Source organism: Anomalospiza imberbis, chromosome 3 (genome assembly GCF_031753505.1).
Source record: "Anomalospiza imberbis isolate Cuckoo-Finch-1a 21T00152 chromosome 3, ASM3175350v1, whole genome shotgun sequence".
Lineage (NCBI taxonomy): Eukaryota > Metazoa > Chordata > Aves > Passeriformes > Viduidae > Anomalospiza > Anomalospiza imberbis.
The window spans coordinates 3,695,410-3,714,648 of NC_089683.1; the positions used below are offsets into that span (position 1 = coordinate 3,695,410).

The window sequence follows — 19,239 nt, forward strand, 5'->3', positions numbered from 1 at the left end:
GCCAGTGGTTACTCATGCTTGTTTCAGGGTGAATGGTTTTGGCTTTTTATGACCAAGCTGTGAAGGGCAGAAAGACTCCTTGAGTTGTTTCTGCTCAGAGACTTCCACCGGGTTTTCCCAATGTGCTATAGGAGTATTCATCCATTCTGTTTGCTGACATGGCACTGGATGCAAGGCAGTGGATGAGCAGGTAATACAGAAAAGCCTTCAGGGAACAAGGGGAGCTGTTTCCTTCCCCAAAATAACAATGTCTCTGGCTGGGCCCTAGGAATTCCTCCTGGCTGGTGGCACTGCAGGCTGGGGCTTCTTGAGGATTGTGTAACGTCAGAACTTGTATCCCTGACCTTTTTGTACAGGATAAACAATTTATTATTTTATGTCTTTACTGGAGAGGCAGCAAGCAAAGGGGAGAGATTCAGGTGCTGAATCTGAAGAGGGGAGGTTTGTGAGCCTCTCTCTCTGCTCTGAGGCAGGATCCACTGAACACACATTTGTGCTGATGGTTCTTTCCTAACCTGCTCTTACATCTCTCAGCAACACAAACTTCTCCCTCCCCAAGGGATCTTTTCCACAACTTCCTACAGCTAAAGGGACTTCCTAAGGACTAATCTGGCTACTGTTGGAGCCCATGCCTTCAAGACTGATTAATTTGGAGGTTTTTCTTATTGTGATGATGGTGCTTTGTGCTGTAAGATTGGCTCCTTGTCTCCCTCAGCCACTTCTGCTCTTCACAGGTCTGTTTTCTTCCCCTTTTCCCATTTTCTGGATAACTCTTGTTGCTGTGGGCTGTCCTTAATTGTGCTTCATCTGTCTTTAACACCTGGATGTGCCCTGGTCTCATTGACAAGGTGGGGATTAGTGACAAGATGGACTCAGTGATCTTGAAGGTCTTTTCCGACCTTAATCATTCTGTAAGTGTAAAACCAATCACCATGAGGGTGGAAATTAAAATTGTGGACATAAAGGAAACCAGATCTTTTATCTGCTATCAGTGCATGAGCAGTATAGGGGTGTCTCCTGAGGGGAGATCCTTGCAGGATTGCTGCCCTGTGGTCACAGAAAAAATGTTAATTTTAAGAAAGCAGCAGCACAGAAGTATCTGGGGGGCACTGAGGGTTTGATCCTGGTCCATTACAGTGCAAGATGCCATGAGATCCCTTTGCACAGGGAAATGTGGCTGCAGCCACTGCTGTCCCCAAGCTGTGAGCACCCAGGAGGAGTTAACTCTGCTGAGAGGCTCTTTCAGGCAGGAGTGTTCCAGTGTGGAATGCCAGGTGGAAGATGCCACAAGCAAAGACTTCCCTCCGTCCCAGCCTGCCTGGAGGGGGAACACCTGTGAGCTCACAGGGAGGGGAATGAGGCCAGGAGAATGTGTTGAAAAACAAGGCATCTGTGGCTCAAAGAGTGCTTTCACCCCTTATTAAAAAAAAAAAAAAAAAAAAAAAAAAAAAAAAAAAAAAAAGCAAGGCAAATCTAATTGAACCAAAGATCATCAAGTGTGTTCTTTTAATTAAAGAGAATGACTTCTAAATAAAATCTTCTCTTTTTTCCTTCTCCAAGCAGGCAGCAATGCAGTGTGACATGTGTCTGGGTGCAAAAGCGACACTTTCACTCTCAGAGGGAAGATGAGACCTGGCTGTGATCAGTGTGAGGTTGTCCTGTGCTGCCAACACAATGTGACACCTTCCTGTGCCCGGGCACAGCCCATGTCACATCTGCTGGGCATGACAAGCATCAGGGTCAAACCATTTCAGCACCACAGGGAGAAGATGTTTCTTCTTTTCACATCCTGTGTGGCTGAGCTGTCACCGAGGCCCAGCTCATTGTCCCTCCTTGGTGTCTCTTTGTGGCTGTTGTGGCACATGTGGGACACAGCAGGAGATCCTTTCAGGAACTGAAACTTTGCTTGGGTCTGAGGGAGAGAGAGCCACACAAAATCCAGGCAAAATTCCACTTCCCTACTGATCTATCTCTGGGCAGCAGCACAGGCTTGTGGAAAAACATAGGAAAAGGACCTGGTATAGATCTGTAGGCTCCCCTTGCAATGGGGAAGCTAGAGAGGAGGGTTATCCTTCAGGAACTGTAGTGATAAGACAAGGAGTAATGGGGTCAAACTGAAAGAGGAGAAATTTACGTGAGATATATGGACAAAATTCTTCCCTGTGAGGGTAGTGAGGCCCTGGCATAGGTTGCCCAGAGAAGCTGTGACTGCCCCTGGATCCCTGGAAGTGTCCAAGACCAGGTTGGATGGGGTTTGGAGCAGCCTGGGACAGTGGAAGGTGTCCCAGCCTGTGGAAGGGGTGGAACAAGATGAGCTTTAAGGTCCTTCTCACCTAAACTATTCCACGATTCTAAGAAATGTGGTGGATCCCTCCCCTTCTCACGTGACCACAGCTCAGTGGGGCTCTAGGTTTACCCAGCTGGGGAATGTGGTCGAGGAATGATCTGCTGCCACCTTTCCAGTGTGGCCTGGAAGCAGTTCCTGCAGGAAACCTGCAGCTGTTCTCTCTGCTTCCCGTGTCTGGTTCAGTCTGTGTGCTCGAGGGCTGTTGTGCAGCATCCACGTTCCTGGTCAGGACTGCAGCTCATCCCAGAATGCCAAGTTGGGTCCGGTTGGAAAGGACCACTGGAGGTCATCTGGTCCCACCTCCCTGCTCCAGCAGGGCCATCCCAGAGCACAGGACACAGGGTTGTGTCCCGATCATTCTGGAATATCTCCAGTGAGGAGACTCCACTCCTTTTCTGGACAATCTCTTCAGTGCTCGGTCACTGCACAGGGAAAAAGTCCTTCCTCATATTCAGGTGGAACTTCCTGGGCATCAGCTCCTGCCCATTCCTGTTATCCTATTGCTGGGCCCCGCCGAAGCAGAGCGTGGTTTCACTCTGGGCCCTCCCTGCAGACAGAGACAGGGAAGATATCCCCTCAGGAATAAATAAAGTATTGGATATTTGCCTTTTTACATGGAGGAGGATGAAAAAGAAAAACTGGTGTTTTATCTCCTGTCTTCCTCACTGTGAACAGTTTAAGACCTGTTTATGGGCAGAAATTAGGCAAGACGAAAATACCATTATCTACAGAACACTGTGAAATTCAACAAACTTCAGAAAAAATAGGCAGTGTTCCAAAAAATACTTTTAAATGTGAGCTCCACGTCAAAGGAGGAAGTTGGTTTACCTTCAGCAGCACCTTCAAATACAAAGTACTGCTCAGAGTGAGAGTAAATATGATTCAAGCACAAGTAGTTTTTAAAATAGAGGCTGATAAGCTGAACACCACATAAAAATGACTCCATTATGTGAATAACATTCAAGTGGGTCCAGCAAACAGAAGTGACCCGTGCTTCACAAATATAATTACTGCACTTGGCTCCCTCATGGCTCAATGCCCTGCTTATAATAAATGGCCTTGAAAAACAGCATTTTTATAGAGTGGTTGGTTTGCTGAGCCCCTCTGCTCCTTGCTGTGCTGAGGCAGGAATTGCTCATCACTCAGAGAACCCAACTCAGAACATAAAAGCAACCCCAGCAAATCAAGGCAAAATCCTCCTAATCCTGCTCCTTTGTTTCCAGCAGCAGCATTTTCCCCACAGTGCTCTCACAGACTCCGGGATCTACAGCTGAAGGGCTTTCTGAACCAGACACTGTTGCTGCACAGCCAGGAGATTTACAGTTACTCATCATTAATGTTTTTCTCCTCCACAAACTCACCTATGTGCTTTAGAAATTCCAGTAAGCTTATGCCATCCACACTGGGTAATATCCCTGCTCCATCTATAATTTTGTACCCTCTAATTACGTGTAGCTAAGCTATCACATAGCAATCCCAACCTGTCTGCCAAGGGGTGGAATTCATAAGCAGGAGGGAATGAGGGGGGAAAAAAGGCTTATAAACACCTCTGTGGCAAGATAATCTTATCTCAAAGCCTTTGTTCTTCAAGATTGCTCAGGGAGTTAATGTTTGTGGCTATGAAATATAGATCTGTTTGGAATAAGGCGGGGGGGGGGGGGGGGGGGGGGGCGAAATAACACTGTTGTTTGCTGGAGGTACAGCTCAGCAGAAGGAATCCAGAGGAGAAGGATCTGGAAGCTCTTTGTACAAGTGCTGCTGGGAATGAGAAGACTTGTCCAGATCAGCTCAGGGAAAGGAGGATTTGATCAGCTTCTGCCTGAAGAGATACTGCATCAAATTGAGAGATCAAATCACTGGTCTATCAAACACGGAATTCTGCTTGCCAGCAGTTTGTCACTTTGTCCTTCAGAGGACATCCCACTGCCCCACACCCTCCCAGGGCTCCCCTGAGAAGGGCAGCAATGCACAAGCCTCCCCTTTGGCAGCTCCTTCTGCTGTCAGAAGTCACCCACTCCCTCAGCCAAAAACAGCAGGAGAACCTGGATGGCCCTCAAGGTCCCTTCCAACTCTAATAACTCCAAGATTCTATGATTCTATCCTTGATTTAGGAGTGGGATTCCCATACCAAGCCCTGGTTCCGAGGCTGCAAAACCCCATCACACCAGAACTCTGCTTGGAGATTTAGAAAGTGTGATGTGGGATCAGATTTAACTCCAAATACTTTGCACAAACCACTCCAGGCCCTCTAATCCCTCCTGGCTGCTCATTAAGAACTCCCTTAAGAACTTCCTGCTCCTTGCAGCTTTAGTGGATGTTTAAGAAATCGGGCAGTGCCTGGGCTGCACCAAACCATGACATGTTTCTGGATTTCTGCAGTTGGACCAAGTAAGGCTCCTCTTTGGAAGGATTCTTGGCTGGGAAATTTGCAACTTGCTGCCTCCATCCTCCTTGGGATGGAAAGGACATTAAAGGTCATCCAGTTCCAACCCCCTGCCATGAGCAGGGACACCTTCCACTACTCCAGGTTGCTCCAAGCCCTGTCCAGCCCAGCCTTGGACACTTCCAGGGATCCAGAGGCAGCCACAGCTTTCCTGTCAGGCTACCAGTGGGAGCTGCAGGGACTTCAAATGAAGAATAATTCCCCAGAAAGGAAAATGAAAAGGTAGAATTTGCAAGCAAGAAGCACAGCTCTAAAACCTCAGCAGAAATAGCTCTGAAGGACAAGGTAAAATGTAGGACTGCATTTGTCACCTCACAGGGCACATTGCTGTATTTGAGATCCAGAAATGCTGAACCTGGGGTCATAACCCACCAGCCATTCAGCTTCTCTTCATTCAAGAAGAACATGCTCATTCCAGCACTCTTGATCTCTAAAGAATTGTCAAGTTCCCAAACAGCATAAAAAGAAATGTATCCAATGGAGAGTGCCATCTTATTCCATTTCAATATACCTGATATCAAGAGAATTTTCACTTTCTAAGGCTAGTTTAGTTTTCCCTTGTGGTGACCTGCAGAATCTGGGTGTCAGCCTCACCCCAGCAGGGTCCTTGTTGTGGACATGCAGCTCCACCAACTTTATTTTCTTCATGACCTCCTACTTAAAAAAATGTATTGAGAGGATGAGTTTTCTTCTCAGAACAGCTACGCCTATCTCCTGCACACAATCAGCCAGCAGGCTCTGTCCTGTGATATGATAAAGGCTGCCCAGGAGTTCGATGAGCAGCTGTGAGTGTGGGTACTGATAGGAGGGTGGATCTCCAGCTTTGAGGCACGGTGCCACAACTCAGCTGTGCAGAGAGCACAAACACGATGATTCCTACAGTCCCTGTCACAACAAAGCGCCTCTTGGCTGAGCAAATGGTGGTTTCTGCACCTAAGATCAACCAGGTGGCTCCTTCTGCTGGGCTAAAGCCATTTCGGACTTGGACATATACATGAGGCACTGACCTTGATGGGAAAGGGGGAAATATCTCCTTCTATTGCACTTTCAGGAAACAGTGTAAAACCTAACAGGTCCTGCCCAGCCACTGTGACCTCAGTAAGAGCAGGAACACTAAAAAACAGAATCTAAGCAAGGGAGGGTGAGTTTTAGCAGCTGTTCATGTAGAACAGACACTGGAAGGATGCGAAGGCAGCAGAGGAAATTTGAAATGCATAGGTGATCCTTAGCAACTCAAAGATCATTTGGGTACTACATCCCTCTTTGATGTCTGGGCAGTCAAGGAGCTGGTGGTACAGCCTAGGAGAGACAATTGCACTGGTGTGATGGAAAGACGGTGACAGGAGCATCTCCCTTAGCAGGAAAGGCTGAGGGAGCTGGGGCTGTTCAGCCTCCAGAGGTGCCCCAGCTGAGAGGGGCCCTCAGCCCGGGGTGTCCCTGTGAGCAGGGAGGGTCAGAGCAGGGCCCAGGCTCTGCTCCAGGGGCCAGCAATGGCACCAGAGGAACGGGCAGGAACTGATACCAGCGAGTTCCACCTGGAGATGAGGCAGAACTTTCCTGTGCAGTGACCGAGCACTGAAGAGATTGTCCAGAGAGGGAGTGGAGTCTCCTCACTGGGGATATTCCAGAACTGTCTGGACACAACCCTCTGCTCTGGCATGACCCTTCTTGAGCAGGGAACTGGGACCAGATGACCTCCAGTTGACCGTTCCAACCTGACCCATCCTGGGATTCTGGGAATTAGGGATTCCGGGTTTTGGGGATTCTGTGACCAGTGCTGTGTTGTACTACAGCTCGGTTGGTGAGTGCTGACCAACAGGAGAGCTGGAGAGGGACTTGGGACAAGGGCCTGGAGGGATAGCACAAAGGGGAATGGCTTCCCACTGCCAGAGGGCAGGGTTAGATGGGATATTGGGAAGGAATTGTTCCCTGTGAGGGTGGTGAGGCCCTGGCGCAGGTTTCCCAGAGAAGCTGTGGCTGCCCCATCCCTGGCAGTGTTCCAGGCTAGGTTGGGCAGGGCTCGGAGCAGTCTGGGATAGAGGAAGGTGTCCCTGTCCATGGCGGGGTGGGATGGGATGAGCTGCAATGCCCCTTGTCCCTCACACTCTCCACACCGCGGTGTCCCCGTGACCGGGCGCCGCCCGCCCTCAGCTCCCGCCCGGCACCGCCGCCCCTCACGGCGCGTGACGTCACGCCCGTGTGACGTCACCGCCCAATCCCCTGGGCGGCCGCCGCTGACGTCAGGCCCCAGCGCGAGCGGCCCCGGCTGAGGGACGGGGCGGCGGCGAGAGCGCGGCAGGAGCGGGGTGAGCGCGGGGCCGGGCCGGGCCGGGCCGGGCCGGAGGCTGCGGGGCTTTGGGGGACTGATTTTGGGCGATTTGGGATCGCGGGGCCGTCCCGCTCCCGGCGCGACCGAATGAATGGGGTGGGGGAGGGGTGGCTTTCCTCGGCACCGCGCGGTCCCCTCCTCTGGGGACACTTTGGGGACGCTTCGGGACCGGGACCGGTTCGGTGCTCGTGGCACTTTGGTGCCTCAGCGCAGACTCGCTGCGGGCGGGCGGGTTTTGGTCGTGCCCGTCACCCGCACCGGCCCCTTGGCTTCATCAGCGGAGGCTGTGCCGGGTGAAGTGCCAGGGAATCGGGGAATGGTTTGCGGTGGAAGGGACTCTACAGATCCTCCCGTTCCAACCCGTGCCATGGGCAGGGACACCTTCCACTAGACCAGCTTGCTCCAAGTCCCGTCCAACCTGGCCTTGGACACTTCCAGGGGTCCAGGGGCATCCACAGCTTCTCTGGCAATCTGTGCCAGGTCCTCTCCATGCTCACAGCCAAGCATTCCTTCCCAATAGCCCATATAAACCTACGGGTTTTTTACGTTTAAAGACGCTACCCCTTGTCCTGTCCCTCCATCCAAAGTCCCTCTCCAGCTCTCCTGGAGCCCTTTTAGGCTCTGGAAGGGGCTCTGAGCTCTCCCTAGGTCCTTCTCTTCTCCAGGTGAGCACCCCCAGCTCTCTGAGCCTGGCTCCAGTGCAGAGGGGCTCCAGCCCTTGGAGTGTCTCTGTGGCCTCCTCTGGACTTGCTCCAGCAGCCCCACTCCTTCTGCTGTTGGATCCCCGATCTGGAGGCAACTCTGCAGGTGGGGTCTCACCTGAGAGGGACAGAATTCCCCCCTCCCCTGCTGCCCACTCTTTCCAGGATACATTGGATGGTCTGGACCAGTATTCTTTACCTCTTCCAGGAGTTTCACGCCATTCAGCAGCTGCGTAATCTCCCCTTTTTTTTTTTTTTTGTTTATTTTTGGTGGCTGAGGTCAGGTTCCCAGCGGGTCCCTCACAGCTTGGGCTGACACATCCTCTTGGCAGGCTCCACGAGGGGCTCGGCCTCATCCCCAGCCGTGCGTCACCCCTGGGACAGGGGCTGTGTGTGTGTGTGTCAAGGTTATTCCGGCTGAGCTTGGCCAACAGCTCCCTGCCAGAGGGAACAGCTCCAGCCTGGACACCCTGGCACATCTCCCCTGCCAGGGGACACCGGCAGGGACGCAGCGTTCCAGTTTGGGGGGCTCTCAGGAGCAGAGGAATTGCCAGCAGGGGATGTGAGATGCATTTGTGTCCAGCTATCCAGGCAGCAGTGGCTGGGGCTGAGCTGAGAGCATCCCTTAGTTGTTGCAGCTTGAGTGCTCCCAAATGCAGGGATCTGATGGAGTTTCCACTTGGCAGCACTTGGGCACCACAGAGGCCTTCCCATGGGCAGAGTGGCTTGTGCTTCATCTTCTGGATGCCCAAAGAAGGTGCTGTCTTTCTCCTCAAGCTCTTGATATAGTTGGGAAAATTAGAGGAGCTTCCCAATGCATAAGCAAATCTGCAGGTCTGAAGCAGAAACTGTGGGGTTTGGAGCCAGTTGGGAGTTGAGAACTTGGAGCTCAGTGTGTTGGTGTGGACCATGTTCCTGAGGATGTGGCTGGGAATCTGCGAGATCCTGTGCCCTGCAGAGTCCCTTAATTTTCTCCAAAAGAGAAGGTCCTGGATTCTTTGGTTTACCTCCCTGGAGGAGCATCCTGTGGCATCCCAGCAGCTTTGCAGCCCCAGAAATCCTGTGGGAGCTCTGGGGTTTGGCTTGACCTCTCTTTCCTCCCTCTCTCCCATTTTCTTTGAAGCTTGCAGTGGGACTATCCAGACAAAGCCCATGACTTTCTTATCTTTCTTACCACTGTGACATTCTATTAATAACTAATTTACAAGAGCCGCTGGTTTCCATAAACATTTTTGACTTTTATGTGAGCAACAGGTGTTGCTGCTTATGTAACACCTTGGAAACCTTGCAGAGGATCAGCAGCTGGCAGTTCACTCACTAAATGTCATTTTATGAATGTCTTTTTTTTTTCTTTTCTTTATTCCCTCCTTTCCCTCTCCCAGTGTTTTAATCGTCTTACAAACCCCAGAAATTTCCTGCTATCCCAGGCAGATTATTGTTCATTGGAACACGTGTTTGCTTTCTACTAATCTTTTGCACTGCCACTAATTAATTTTAACTCTGTCATTCAGCCATGACCCAAGGCTGGCTGGTTCTGGGACTTGGAGAAGCTGCTTGTGCACCTTCAGAGCTCTTTCCCTGCCTACCCCAAACTTCCAGGCATTTCAAAATCAAGCAGGAGAGAACAGTGAAATCCCTGGCTGCTGCTGCTCTCACACGCACTTTTTTTTTTTTTTTTTCCCTTAAGGTGTGGGACAACTCCTACTCTCTGCCAGGTTTTGATTGGCTTTCCAAAGAGGCAGTGTCCTATAAATTGCCTTCTCTGCTCTGCTTCTGCCTTATCACCAGCTGAGGCCCAGGTGAGTACAGGAGAGGGAAAATTCCAGCTGCAGTTCCATTGCCTAATCCTTGAAATTAGCTTTGGTTATTGGTTTAAAATACTGGAGTGGGGGAAATAACTTTGATGTTTCAGGATAAAACTTCCTCATTTTGCTAGCACTTTCTAGTTTCAGTTTGAGTTGATAAATGAGATCAGGGACTGAGAAACTATTCAGAAGGGGATGTGGGTGGGGGTTTGAAAATATATTGTGGAAGCATGGAATGGTTTGAGTTGGAAGAGACCTTAAAGCTCATCCTGTTTCATGGGCGAGGACACTTTCCACTATAAATTGTATCTATATATTATTTGGGTAATATTTTTCTCTTCAGTTCCCAACAGAACAGAAGTATCCCCTTTGGGATAGTAAAAAGGGAAGCCGATAAAAATATAAATTATTTTACATCAGTTAAATTAATTTTTGTGTGTGTGTGTTCAGGGCTGTTAATAACTCCTGGAAGTTATTTAAGATGGAAAACTTGGATCTAGGAGAATGGGCTTTCCTGTATGAGTTGCTTTTGCAAGTTAATCACTGTGTGGGGCTGACTTCAGCTATTTGGGGGAGTGTTTTTAAGGCATAATATTGATTTCTTTATATATCTGTGCATTTAGGGCAACTTTAGTAGCCACTCACACCCGTTTTTCCCCTCTTTATATTTGAAATAGAAATAAATGCCATCAGTGGAGGTTTTTGCAGCAGCTCTGCTGCGTGGCTGTTTCAGTGCCCAGTATAAAATGCATTTACTGTTCTGAGTCAGTCCTGGGAGTAAATTCTCAGCTTAAGCCTTTGTGGTTTCACTCTAGGTATGTTTGGAAAAACCAGTCCAGTCACTGGGAAAACATTTTTAGTCTCAGCCAACTTTTGTTCGTACTTTGCAAAGCTCAAAATGTCTTTTTAGGTACTTGGAGTGGATTTTTTTTGTCACACAGACCAGTGAGTCTCTCTCAGTGCTGGAAGATTTTATTCTTCAGTGCTGAAATAGGAGGGGATTATCATGAGAGCTGGTGCCTGGGTCTGTGTCCAGATGGAATTTGGATATTTCGAAGGATGGGCACTCCCATCACCTCTCTGGACATCTCAGACCAAGTATTTAGATCAGTTTAAATGTATTTTTTAATAATGCAGTTTTATGGGGCTGTCTTACTAGACAATAGGCAGTTTAGCAAATCTGTATTTAAATAGCAGAACTCCCTCAAGTACCAGAACATTTTCAGTCATTTTCAGACCTGAGAAGTGAGAGGAACACACATATTAATCACTTGGTTTGTGCAACTGGAATTCATCTGCAGCAATGAACTGCTGCAATTTCTTGTGGACAGCTTCCATCTACCTGACTCCTCTCTTTATATATGCCCCAAGAAAGGATTTGACAGGGTAACCTCATCAGGCAAGTTTGAAATATGCTTTTGTCTGGGAATTTACATATTCTAGATCCTTGGGAAACAGTTAAAAATTGTTCAGAGGGGATAAGGAAAAAATGAATGGTTGTGCCCTCAGGATTTTCTTGGAGAGAATTAAATTTGCACCACAGAAATGGCCAGTTGTGGCTGCAGGTGTCATTTATTTGGGGTACTTTGCATTTCCTTCTGCAATATGAAAGATTTGGAGAGAAAGAACCCAAACTTGAATGCAGCACAGAGTAAATTATATGAAATAATTAGGACATTTTCCTGAGGCCTGGCTAAGCCCTGCCACTCCTCTCTTTGCTTTCTGGGTACCTGAAAACATCCTGAGTGTTAAGTCAGAGTAAATCTCCCTTTTTCCAAGATACTTCCTGCTGCCTCCTTTGCTCAGCTGCTCTTGCTGATGCAATCCTGAGGAGTTTTGCTTATTCACAGCAGCCTGCAAAACTTCCACTCCAAACGTGGCATCACAGCAGCTTTGTTTTATTCTGTATTTATGCCTAAAATCACACTTTCGAATGAAGTTTTAAAAAAAGTTTAAACTTGAGCTTTACAGTGTTCTCCCTGTCCATTTTTCTGGACTGTGGATATTTTCCTGAGCTCACTCCAGGGAATACATTACCTTTGCTCATGTTACATCCCAGGCTGCTTTCAGCCCTTGCTTGGCACAATCCCCCAGCCCTCGGATGGCATCAGATTCCTCTGGATCCCTGCAGAGTTTTCTGGGGGATGTTTTAAAAGCTGTTTAATGGGGTTGAATCACTCCTGACTCATTTTTTGTCTCTCTCCTCACAGCACACCTGAGGGGGGAAGATGCCAATCATCAGGAACCTGGGCAGAGCTGCCAGCCAGCTGCTGCAGAGCTCTGGCTGTGGCTGTGGGGTGTCCCTCGTGCCCGTCCGGGCCATCGGGGTATCCCCACGTCAGGTGGCCTCCGACGCCAGCTTCCACTCGGTGACGTTCTCCGAGTCGGATCATCCCCGGGTGCTAATCACAGGTCAGCACTCCTGGCACAGCTGGCTTCCTGCTTCTCAGCTGAGCTTTCCCACTGCTATCCTCCCTCCCCCAGAGTGCACAGTACTGGAAGCAAAAATACCCCAAATATCCTGGAATTGGGATGAACTTTCCCATTGGGCAGTAAGATCAGAGTCCCTTGTGAACTTTCCTATTTTAATTCCAGAACTCTTCCAAAACCAGTGTCTTGAGAAAAAAATGTAGAAGCTTCCTGACTCACTGAGAAGATCATACTTATTCTTGATGTGATTCAGATAATAATGGAATTCTGCATTGTGACTCCCCCTTTTCCTCTGATTTTTCTCTCTTAGGTGGTCTTGGCCAGCTCGGGGTGGGACTTGCAAAGCTGCTGAGGTGGGTCACCATTCCCTGGCTTGCTGTGAGTGAGGAATTCCAACTTTAGCCATCACCTCCAGGAGCAATAATTGTCTGGAAAGTTGTTTATAAAAGAAATCCTATGTTACAAAAGCTGGTTTTGCATCTTGGCTTTGTAAATAACATTAATGGTTGGACTTGATGATCTTAAAGGTCTTTTCCTTAATGATTCTATAATTAAATTTTCACCATCATTTTATTTGTCCCTCCTGTGCTTGCTGTGGGTTCCTGACGTATTTTTTGCGTGTGCATTGGTCACAATTCCCAAAATAGCAGGATTTTGTCTGAGGGACTGTCTGCTGAGTTGTTTGCTTCCAGTTAAATGGGAGTATTCAGAGTCTGAACTCTCAGAGTTTTCCTTCTTTTTCCTTCTCCTCTTCCCCCACCTCAAGCACAGTTACCTCCTTTCTTATGACATCTTTTCAAGAAGCGTGAAATGCTCCAAGAGCTCTCCCTGATCCATGTTCCTGTCCATATCCAGCTCAGCTCCAGTTTATCATTTGCTCACAGTCTTTGCTGGAGGGAATTTAGACCAAGACTAAAAGTGAGCAGACTCACAGCACTCAACACTGGCAGTTTTTCTACCCTTTCTATGATATATTTTTAAATTATCCAAATAATGGGAGGCCAGAATGTGCTTCAATGCCCCCAGATCTGCTCTTTTCAACAGCCTTGTGTTGATTAGCACAAGGTCACAATTTCTCTCTTCTATTTGCTTCCTTGATATAAAAGCAGCTGCAGTTACAACAACCCCAGTGGCTTTTTTTTGTCTGCAGGGGAGTAAACTATCCCTGGGTACAATTTTCACTAAGAAAAGGGTGGGAAAGTCTCTTTTCCCAACATATTTTGACCTTCTAAAAAAATTCTCTATGCAGACCTTGACTGCTACTAGAAGTATTTGATAATTTTTTAAGATGCTGTGTTGATATTTAAAAGATTGTTAGGGTTTTTTGTTTAGTGCAGTAATTGATTTTATTGTGGAAAATATTGTTCCTCTGCTATCGTTCCTGCAAAACAAAATAGCAACTGATGGATTATCTCAAAAAGCTGTGGACTCACTGTTCCCTGTGGGTATTTTTACACAGGAAACGCTTTGGAAAGAACAATGTGATCTTGTCTGACATTAGAAAGCCTGCAGATAATGTTTTTTATAGTGGTAAGTGACTGGGGAAGCACAAGGTAAAAAAAAAACCTTGGCTTTACCTCTGATGTTCATAAACTAATTATCAAAGTGATAAGTGGATTACACTGACAAGCTGCTGTTCAAACCTTCTGCATAATGCCTCCCTGCTTTCAAATCTTGCCAAGATGTTGGTTTTTTCTCTTATTCCCTCTTCCTAAATATTTCTCTTTGCATTTTTTCACTGCTGCTGTGCCACTTTCCAGACTCCAGTAACTAATTGAGGCACCTTGTGCTCCTGCTGTAAAAAGAGGTGCTTTTATACTTTTGGAGGGAGGAAGTTGGAAATGAAACTGTGCTTTGTTTCTACATGCTCAAGGAATTTTTATAATGAGGTGGATATAGAGAAGGATTTAAGACTCTTTGATTTTCACTGGAAACTTGCGAAAATTTTTCCTCAACATCGCTGTTTAGTGATGTATTTAGGTGGTAGAAACAGCAGCCTGAGCTTCATGCAGAGCCTTCCTTCCATCCATTCCTGACATCCAATTTCCCACTGCTTCCGTCTCCTCCAGGTCCTTTCATCTTCGCGGATATCTTGGACTACAAGAACCTGCGGGAGATCGTGGTGAACAACCGCATCACGTGGCTGTTCCACTACAGCGCCCTGCTCAGCGCTGTGGGAGAGGCCAACGTGCCTTTGGCCAGAGCTGTCAATATCACTGGTGTGTGCTGGGTTTTAAGTGCTTAAAGCTCTGTCAGGGCAGGTTTGGGTTGGAGATCAGGGAAAGGTTCTTCCCCAGAGGGTGTTGGGCACTGGAACACCTCCCCAGGGAATGGTGACATTCCCACGGCTGCCAGAGCTCCAGGAGTGTTTGGACAATGCTCTCAGGGATGCACAGAGTAGGATTGTTGGTGGGTCTGTGCAGGGCTAGGGGTTGGACTGGATGATCTTGATGGGTGTCTTCCAGCTGAGAATATTCTATAATTCGCACAATGGCTTGAGGAAGCAGAAATATTCTGATAAATCTTGTGGTTTTGTGTTTTTTTTTCCCAGGTTTACACAATGTTCTGGATATTGCAGCTGAGCATAATTTGAGGCTCTTTGTTCCAAGCACCATTGGAGCCTTTGGACCCACCTCGCCTCGAGATCCAACTCCTGATCTCTGCATTCAGAGACCAAGGACAATCTATGGAGTCTCCAAGGTCCATGCTGAGCTCATGGGAGAAGTGAGAATTTTTTATTTTATTAATTTCCTAAAAGGTCTGGTAGAACTTCACTGAAACAGGTTTCCCAAAGAAGCTGTGGCTGCCGCTGGATCCCTGGAAGTCTCCAAGGCCAGGCTGGACAGGGCTTGGAGCAAACTGGGATAGTGGAAGATGTCCTTGTCCTTGGCAGGGGTTGGAATATTCTTTAAGGTCTCTTCCAACCCAAGCCATCCTATGATTCTATGATTAGAACTTCATTGTTTTTGTAAGATTTCTCACTCATTCTTGCCCCCATTTTTCCTTCCTTCAGACTTTACTACTCAGCAATAGTCTGAGGCAACTCTGAAGGTCAAATGTTCTTCGAGTTTTGTTCAGGAAAGCACAAAGTGTGGGAGGCTGGCAAACAGCTGACTTTCAGTCTCATTTCTTTCCCTGTTTTTTATGGTTTTGTCCTCTGTGCCAATGTGAGTGAATGTGAGTGGCACCGCAGAAAGGACAGTGCACAAAGCCTTGTGACAGCAGGTACACAATGATGACTTTTTGCTCCTCCTCTACAAAAAAAAAAAACTTTGAGTCAAAGTCTTGAGAGTCTGCACATGTACGACTTCTCTTTTGGCTTTGTAGTTATTTATAAACAACATTTTTAAAGCTGATATTTTTATACAGTTTCCTCATGTAGGTCTGAGGACTGTATTATCCTGGGAAATCTCACAAATTTGGGAATGTTCAGTTTCTGAACATTGTAGACCCTATATGAGTAGCATGACAATCCATGTCAAAGATCAAAGACTTACCGATGTGGATGTGATCTGGAAAAGGGCAAGCAGGGAGATCAACTGCCAGGCAGGGAATGGGGATTGTTCAGTGATTCCTTTCCTTTCAGCCCTGTCCTGGGACAGCTGCAGGCTCATCCTGTGTCAGGTTTTTCCTGTGAAACCAGTGGGTGTGTCACCAGCTCTTGGTGTGTAACTCTGTGTTTCTGCCCCCCTCCCCAGTACTACCACTACCGCTACGGCCTGGACTTCCGCTGCCTCAGGTATCCAGGGATTATCTCTGCTGATTCCCAGCCTGGAGGGGGAACAACTGGTGAGTGACTGGTGCATGACAAGAGGGCTGGGGAGGACTTTTCACAAGGACATAGAATGACAGGACAAGGGGGAATGGCTTCCCACTGCCTGAGGGCAGGGATGGATGGGATATTGGGAAGAAATTCTTCCCTGTGAAGGTGGTGAGCCTTTGGCACAGGCTGCCCAGAGAAGCTGTGGCTGCCCCATCTCTGGAAGTGCCCAAGGTTTGGAGAGCTTGGAGCAACCTGGGATAGTGAGTGACATCCCTTCCCATGGCAGGGGATTGGAACTGGATGGTCTTTAAGCTCCCTTCCAACCCAAACCACTCTGTGATTTCATGATGAATATCACACAGTTCTGCTGCCAAATTTGAGACAGGAGACTTTGGGGTTGGTCTGAGGTTTGTTGACTGGCATGAAGTGCACAACACAGATCATACACATCTGTTTTTCTCTTCCCCAGATTATGCTGTCCAGATTTTCCATGATGCCATAAAGACTGGCAAATTCAAGTGTTACCTGAGGCCGGACACCCGTCTGCCCATGATGTACATCGATGACTGCCTGAAGGCCACACTAGAGGTCATGGAGGCCCCTGCAGAAGCCCTGACCATGAGGACCTACAACATCAATGCCATGAGCTTCACTCCTGAGGAGCTGGCCCAGGAGGTGCAGAAGTATGTCCCTGAGCTCCAGGTGACCTACAACGTGGATCAAGTCAGGCAGGCCATAGGTTAGTATCTCCCCTGGCAGCAGGTAAGAAAAAACATCATTGGGGCGAAATAAAGTCTCTTTTTTAGGAACTGACAAATTGCTCCTGTGCAGTTCAAGTCTTATGGTTCAAAATTCAGCTTTAGTAATGATGAAACATCTCAAAGTTCAGAGAGATTTTTTCTAAGCCTCACCTTTCTTGGTTCTTTTTCTTTTTTTTCCCTGCAGCTGACAGCTGGCCCATGAACTTCGATGACAACAATGCTCGCAGGGACTGGGGTTGGAAACACGATTATGACCTCCCTGAGCTGGTGACCACGATGTTTAGCTACCTTGGGTCTGACTCTAGGATTGCCCAAGCTAACTGAAATGCTTTCAGATGTTTCCAGATTTCCACAGAGGACCAGGAAGAAATGGCTGAATTTTAGTTTCTAATTTTCTGAGTCTTAAAGCACGTCAGTTACTAATTTTTGTAAGTAGTGACAGAGTTGGGCAGAAATGTCCTGTAGCTGGAATGTCCTTTAGATAAACAACAGCACTGGGTGCTGTCCCCAAACACAGCACTGCTGACAATCACAGAGTTCTTGAACTTTCACACTTAGGGAAAAACACCAAAATAGCACATACTCCTGGCCTGTGGCTCTCCAATCATTCCTGCTTCTTCCTTGGCAAACAACATGGGATAGCATTGTCCAACCTGGCCTTTCAGGCATATCCTGAAAAGTTAACAGTTGGTTTTGCTTTTTCCTGGTGGAGGATGTTAGGTTGTAGAAAGATCCTTTTTTACTCTTTGCTTACAAAAGAGACTTCAGAAGAGCTGTTTCATGTTTCCAAATTGCAGGGGGTCATTGCAATTCTAGTTTGAAATCAAACTTTGCTTGGTAGCTCCTATTTATATCTCTCTTTAGTGCTGTCTAAGCATACACTTTTCTATACCTAGGGCATACAGAATAGCATTCTTATGATGCTGCTTATAAATGTGAAGTGGAATAGGACTTGAATTCTCATCATGCTTTAAAAAAACTAGAGTTTACAAGCAAAGCTTTGTCCTGTACTCTGCAAGTGCTGCTGCCTTCAGTCAGCCTCGGAGGGAGAGCCGAAATCCGAAGAGCTGTTCCATGGATGTGAGGCTGGGTGGGATTTCAGGGAAGCGAAGCCTCTGGCTGGGGTTTTTAGCAGTACTTTTGGGTCTCCCAGTTGTTTGGAGTCCCTGCACAGTGTCACATCGCCTGGAACAAGTTTTAAAGGTGGGCTGAGGATGGTGCCTTACTGTAGAGTCCGGTCAGCCTTGGAAATCTTTCCTGTTCACCCAATTTCCCACGTGTACTGTGTTTGTAGATGCTGTTTATATGTAACTCATACCCTTTTGTTCTTCAGAGAGGGATCCAGAAGTTGAAACCATCTTCTAGGTACAGCTAAGGGCTGTTCTGCTCATTGAGTTTCATGCACAGGAGATTCTGGGATGAACAAGGGAGTTTTAGTAGATATGTGAGAGGAAGAGGTGTCAGTTCAAAAGTTACTTAGGACACTTCAGGAAATGACAAACTGGAGAGACAGGAAAGTCATTGTAGGTAAAATACCAGTTTCCATGGATGTGAGTCTGAGCTATCAGCTACTCTAGCTGAGAATCAGCCTCTGGGAGCTTTGGACTTTATTTTTTTCAAAGAAAAAATACCTTTCATTTTCAAAATGACTGGAGATTCCCTACAGGAAGCTCTCCTTTTTTTTTGTTTGGTTTTTTTTCCTTTTGTTTTGTGTACTCCATTAGTGTGTTTAGGTAAAAACATTCAAGTTTTTTGTTTGGGGTTTTTTTGGTTTTTTTTTTGCCTGCAACTTGACAGTGCTTTGGTGGTTGCAAATCTGTTGTGTTCTCTGTAACCCTGCCATGATCAGACTTTTGTCTCTTTGTGTAGGAGTTCTGCAGGGAATATGTTTCCTCACAAAAGTAGCCTTCCAATGAAGATTCTGTGGTGAAACCCAGTTATTTGAAACATTTGTTACACTTGTATCTCTTGGTTTTGTATGTATTTTATCCTTTCATCTGTGGGCAAAGTAGGAATTTCCCAGGTATTTAAGCTCAAGGGTTGTGGCTGTTACTGAAACATTTTTATATTGTTTACATTGCTGAAAGGACAGGTTTTTCAACTTTGGCCACTTTGTAACTCTCATGTAGCTCAAGTGTAATTTTTGGCCCAATGGGCCAGTGAAGTCGGCCCTCCCTTCACACTCTGTGAGGAGAGACTGGCTGGGCTTTGTGCTCTGCCTGAAAGGGTGGGATCCAGACTGGATTATCTCCCAGGGACCTGGAGCCAGCAGATGAAGAGCTGGAAAGGAGCTGAAGTGTCTTGTCCACTCCTCAGTGCCTCTGTTCCACCCTCAGGAAGTGTAAAATAAAAGAGTTGTTGATGGGTCTCACTCCATGTCCTTACCTCACTCAGAGTCCTGGGGTCTGATCTCATTCCCAGCTCCAGTTTAATCAGAGTCAGCAAGAGTGAGGAGCAGGAATGTTCTTTCTTCTGAAGCACGGTCCTTGGTGGTGGAATTACATAAAAGCCTTGGAACAGGTGTCATGGTAAAAGTGAAATTCAAACCTGCCAAAATGTTACTGGCCTCATTTAGGAGCAGCCATTTAAGCAACTTAATTTTTTAAAAATCTGAAATGAACCATGTTCCTATAGAGAGTGGTCTGGAGGAAACTGTGGTG

General features: G+C 47.3%; 1 protein-coding gene across 1 annotated transcript; it reads left to right on the plus strand.

The window, feature by feature from the left end:
* The first annotated feature begins 8,400 nt into the window (after positions 1-8,400).
* LOC137470127 (L-threonine 3-dehydrogenase, mitochondrial-like) lies at positions 8,401-18,798 on the plus strand. The gene is made up of 10 exons (XM_068183171.1): positions 8,401-8,577; positions 9,508-9,619; positions 11,836-12,037; positions 12,366-12,408; positions 13,515-13,585; positions 14,125-14,274; positions 14,607-14,779; positions 15,754-15,844; positions 16,288-16,557; positions 16,764-18,798. The coding sequence occupies exons 3-10, from the start codon at positions 11,854-11,856 to the stop codon at positions 16,901-16,903; spliced, it is 1,122 nt and encodes a 373-aa protein (XP_068039272.1). The 5' UTR covers positions 8,401-8,577; positions 9,508-9,619; positions 11,836-11,853; the 3' UTR covers positions 16,904-18,798.
* Positions 18,799-19,239: the final 441 nt, after the last annotated feature.

Coding starts and splice junctions, on each gene's coding strand:
- LOC137470127 (XM_068183171.1), top strand. CDS start 11,854: ATGCCAATCATCAGGAACCTGGGCAGAGCTGCCAGCCAGCTGCTGCAG. Junction 12,409..13,514: donor GGACTTGCAAAGCTGCTGAG/GTGGGTCACCAT, acceptor ATTTTTACACAG/GAAACGCTTTGGAAAGAACA. Junction 16,558..16,763: donor TCAAGTCAGGCAGGCCATAG/GTTAGTATCTCC, acceptor TTTTCCCTGCAG/CTGACAGCTGGCCCATGAAC.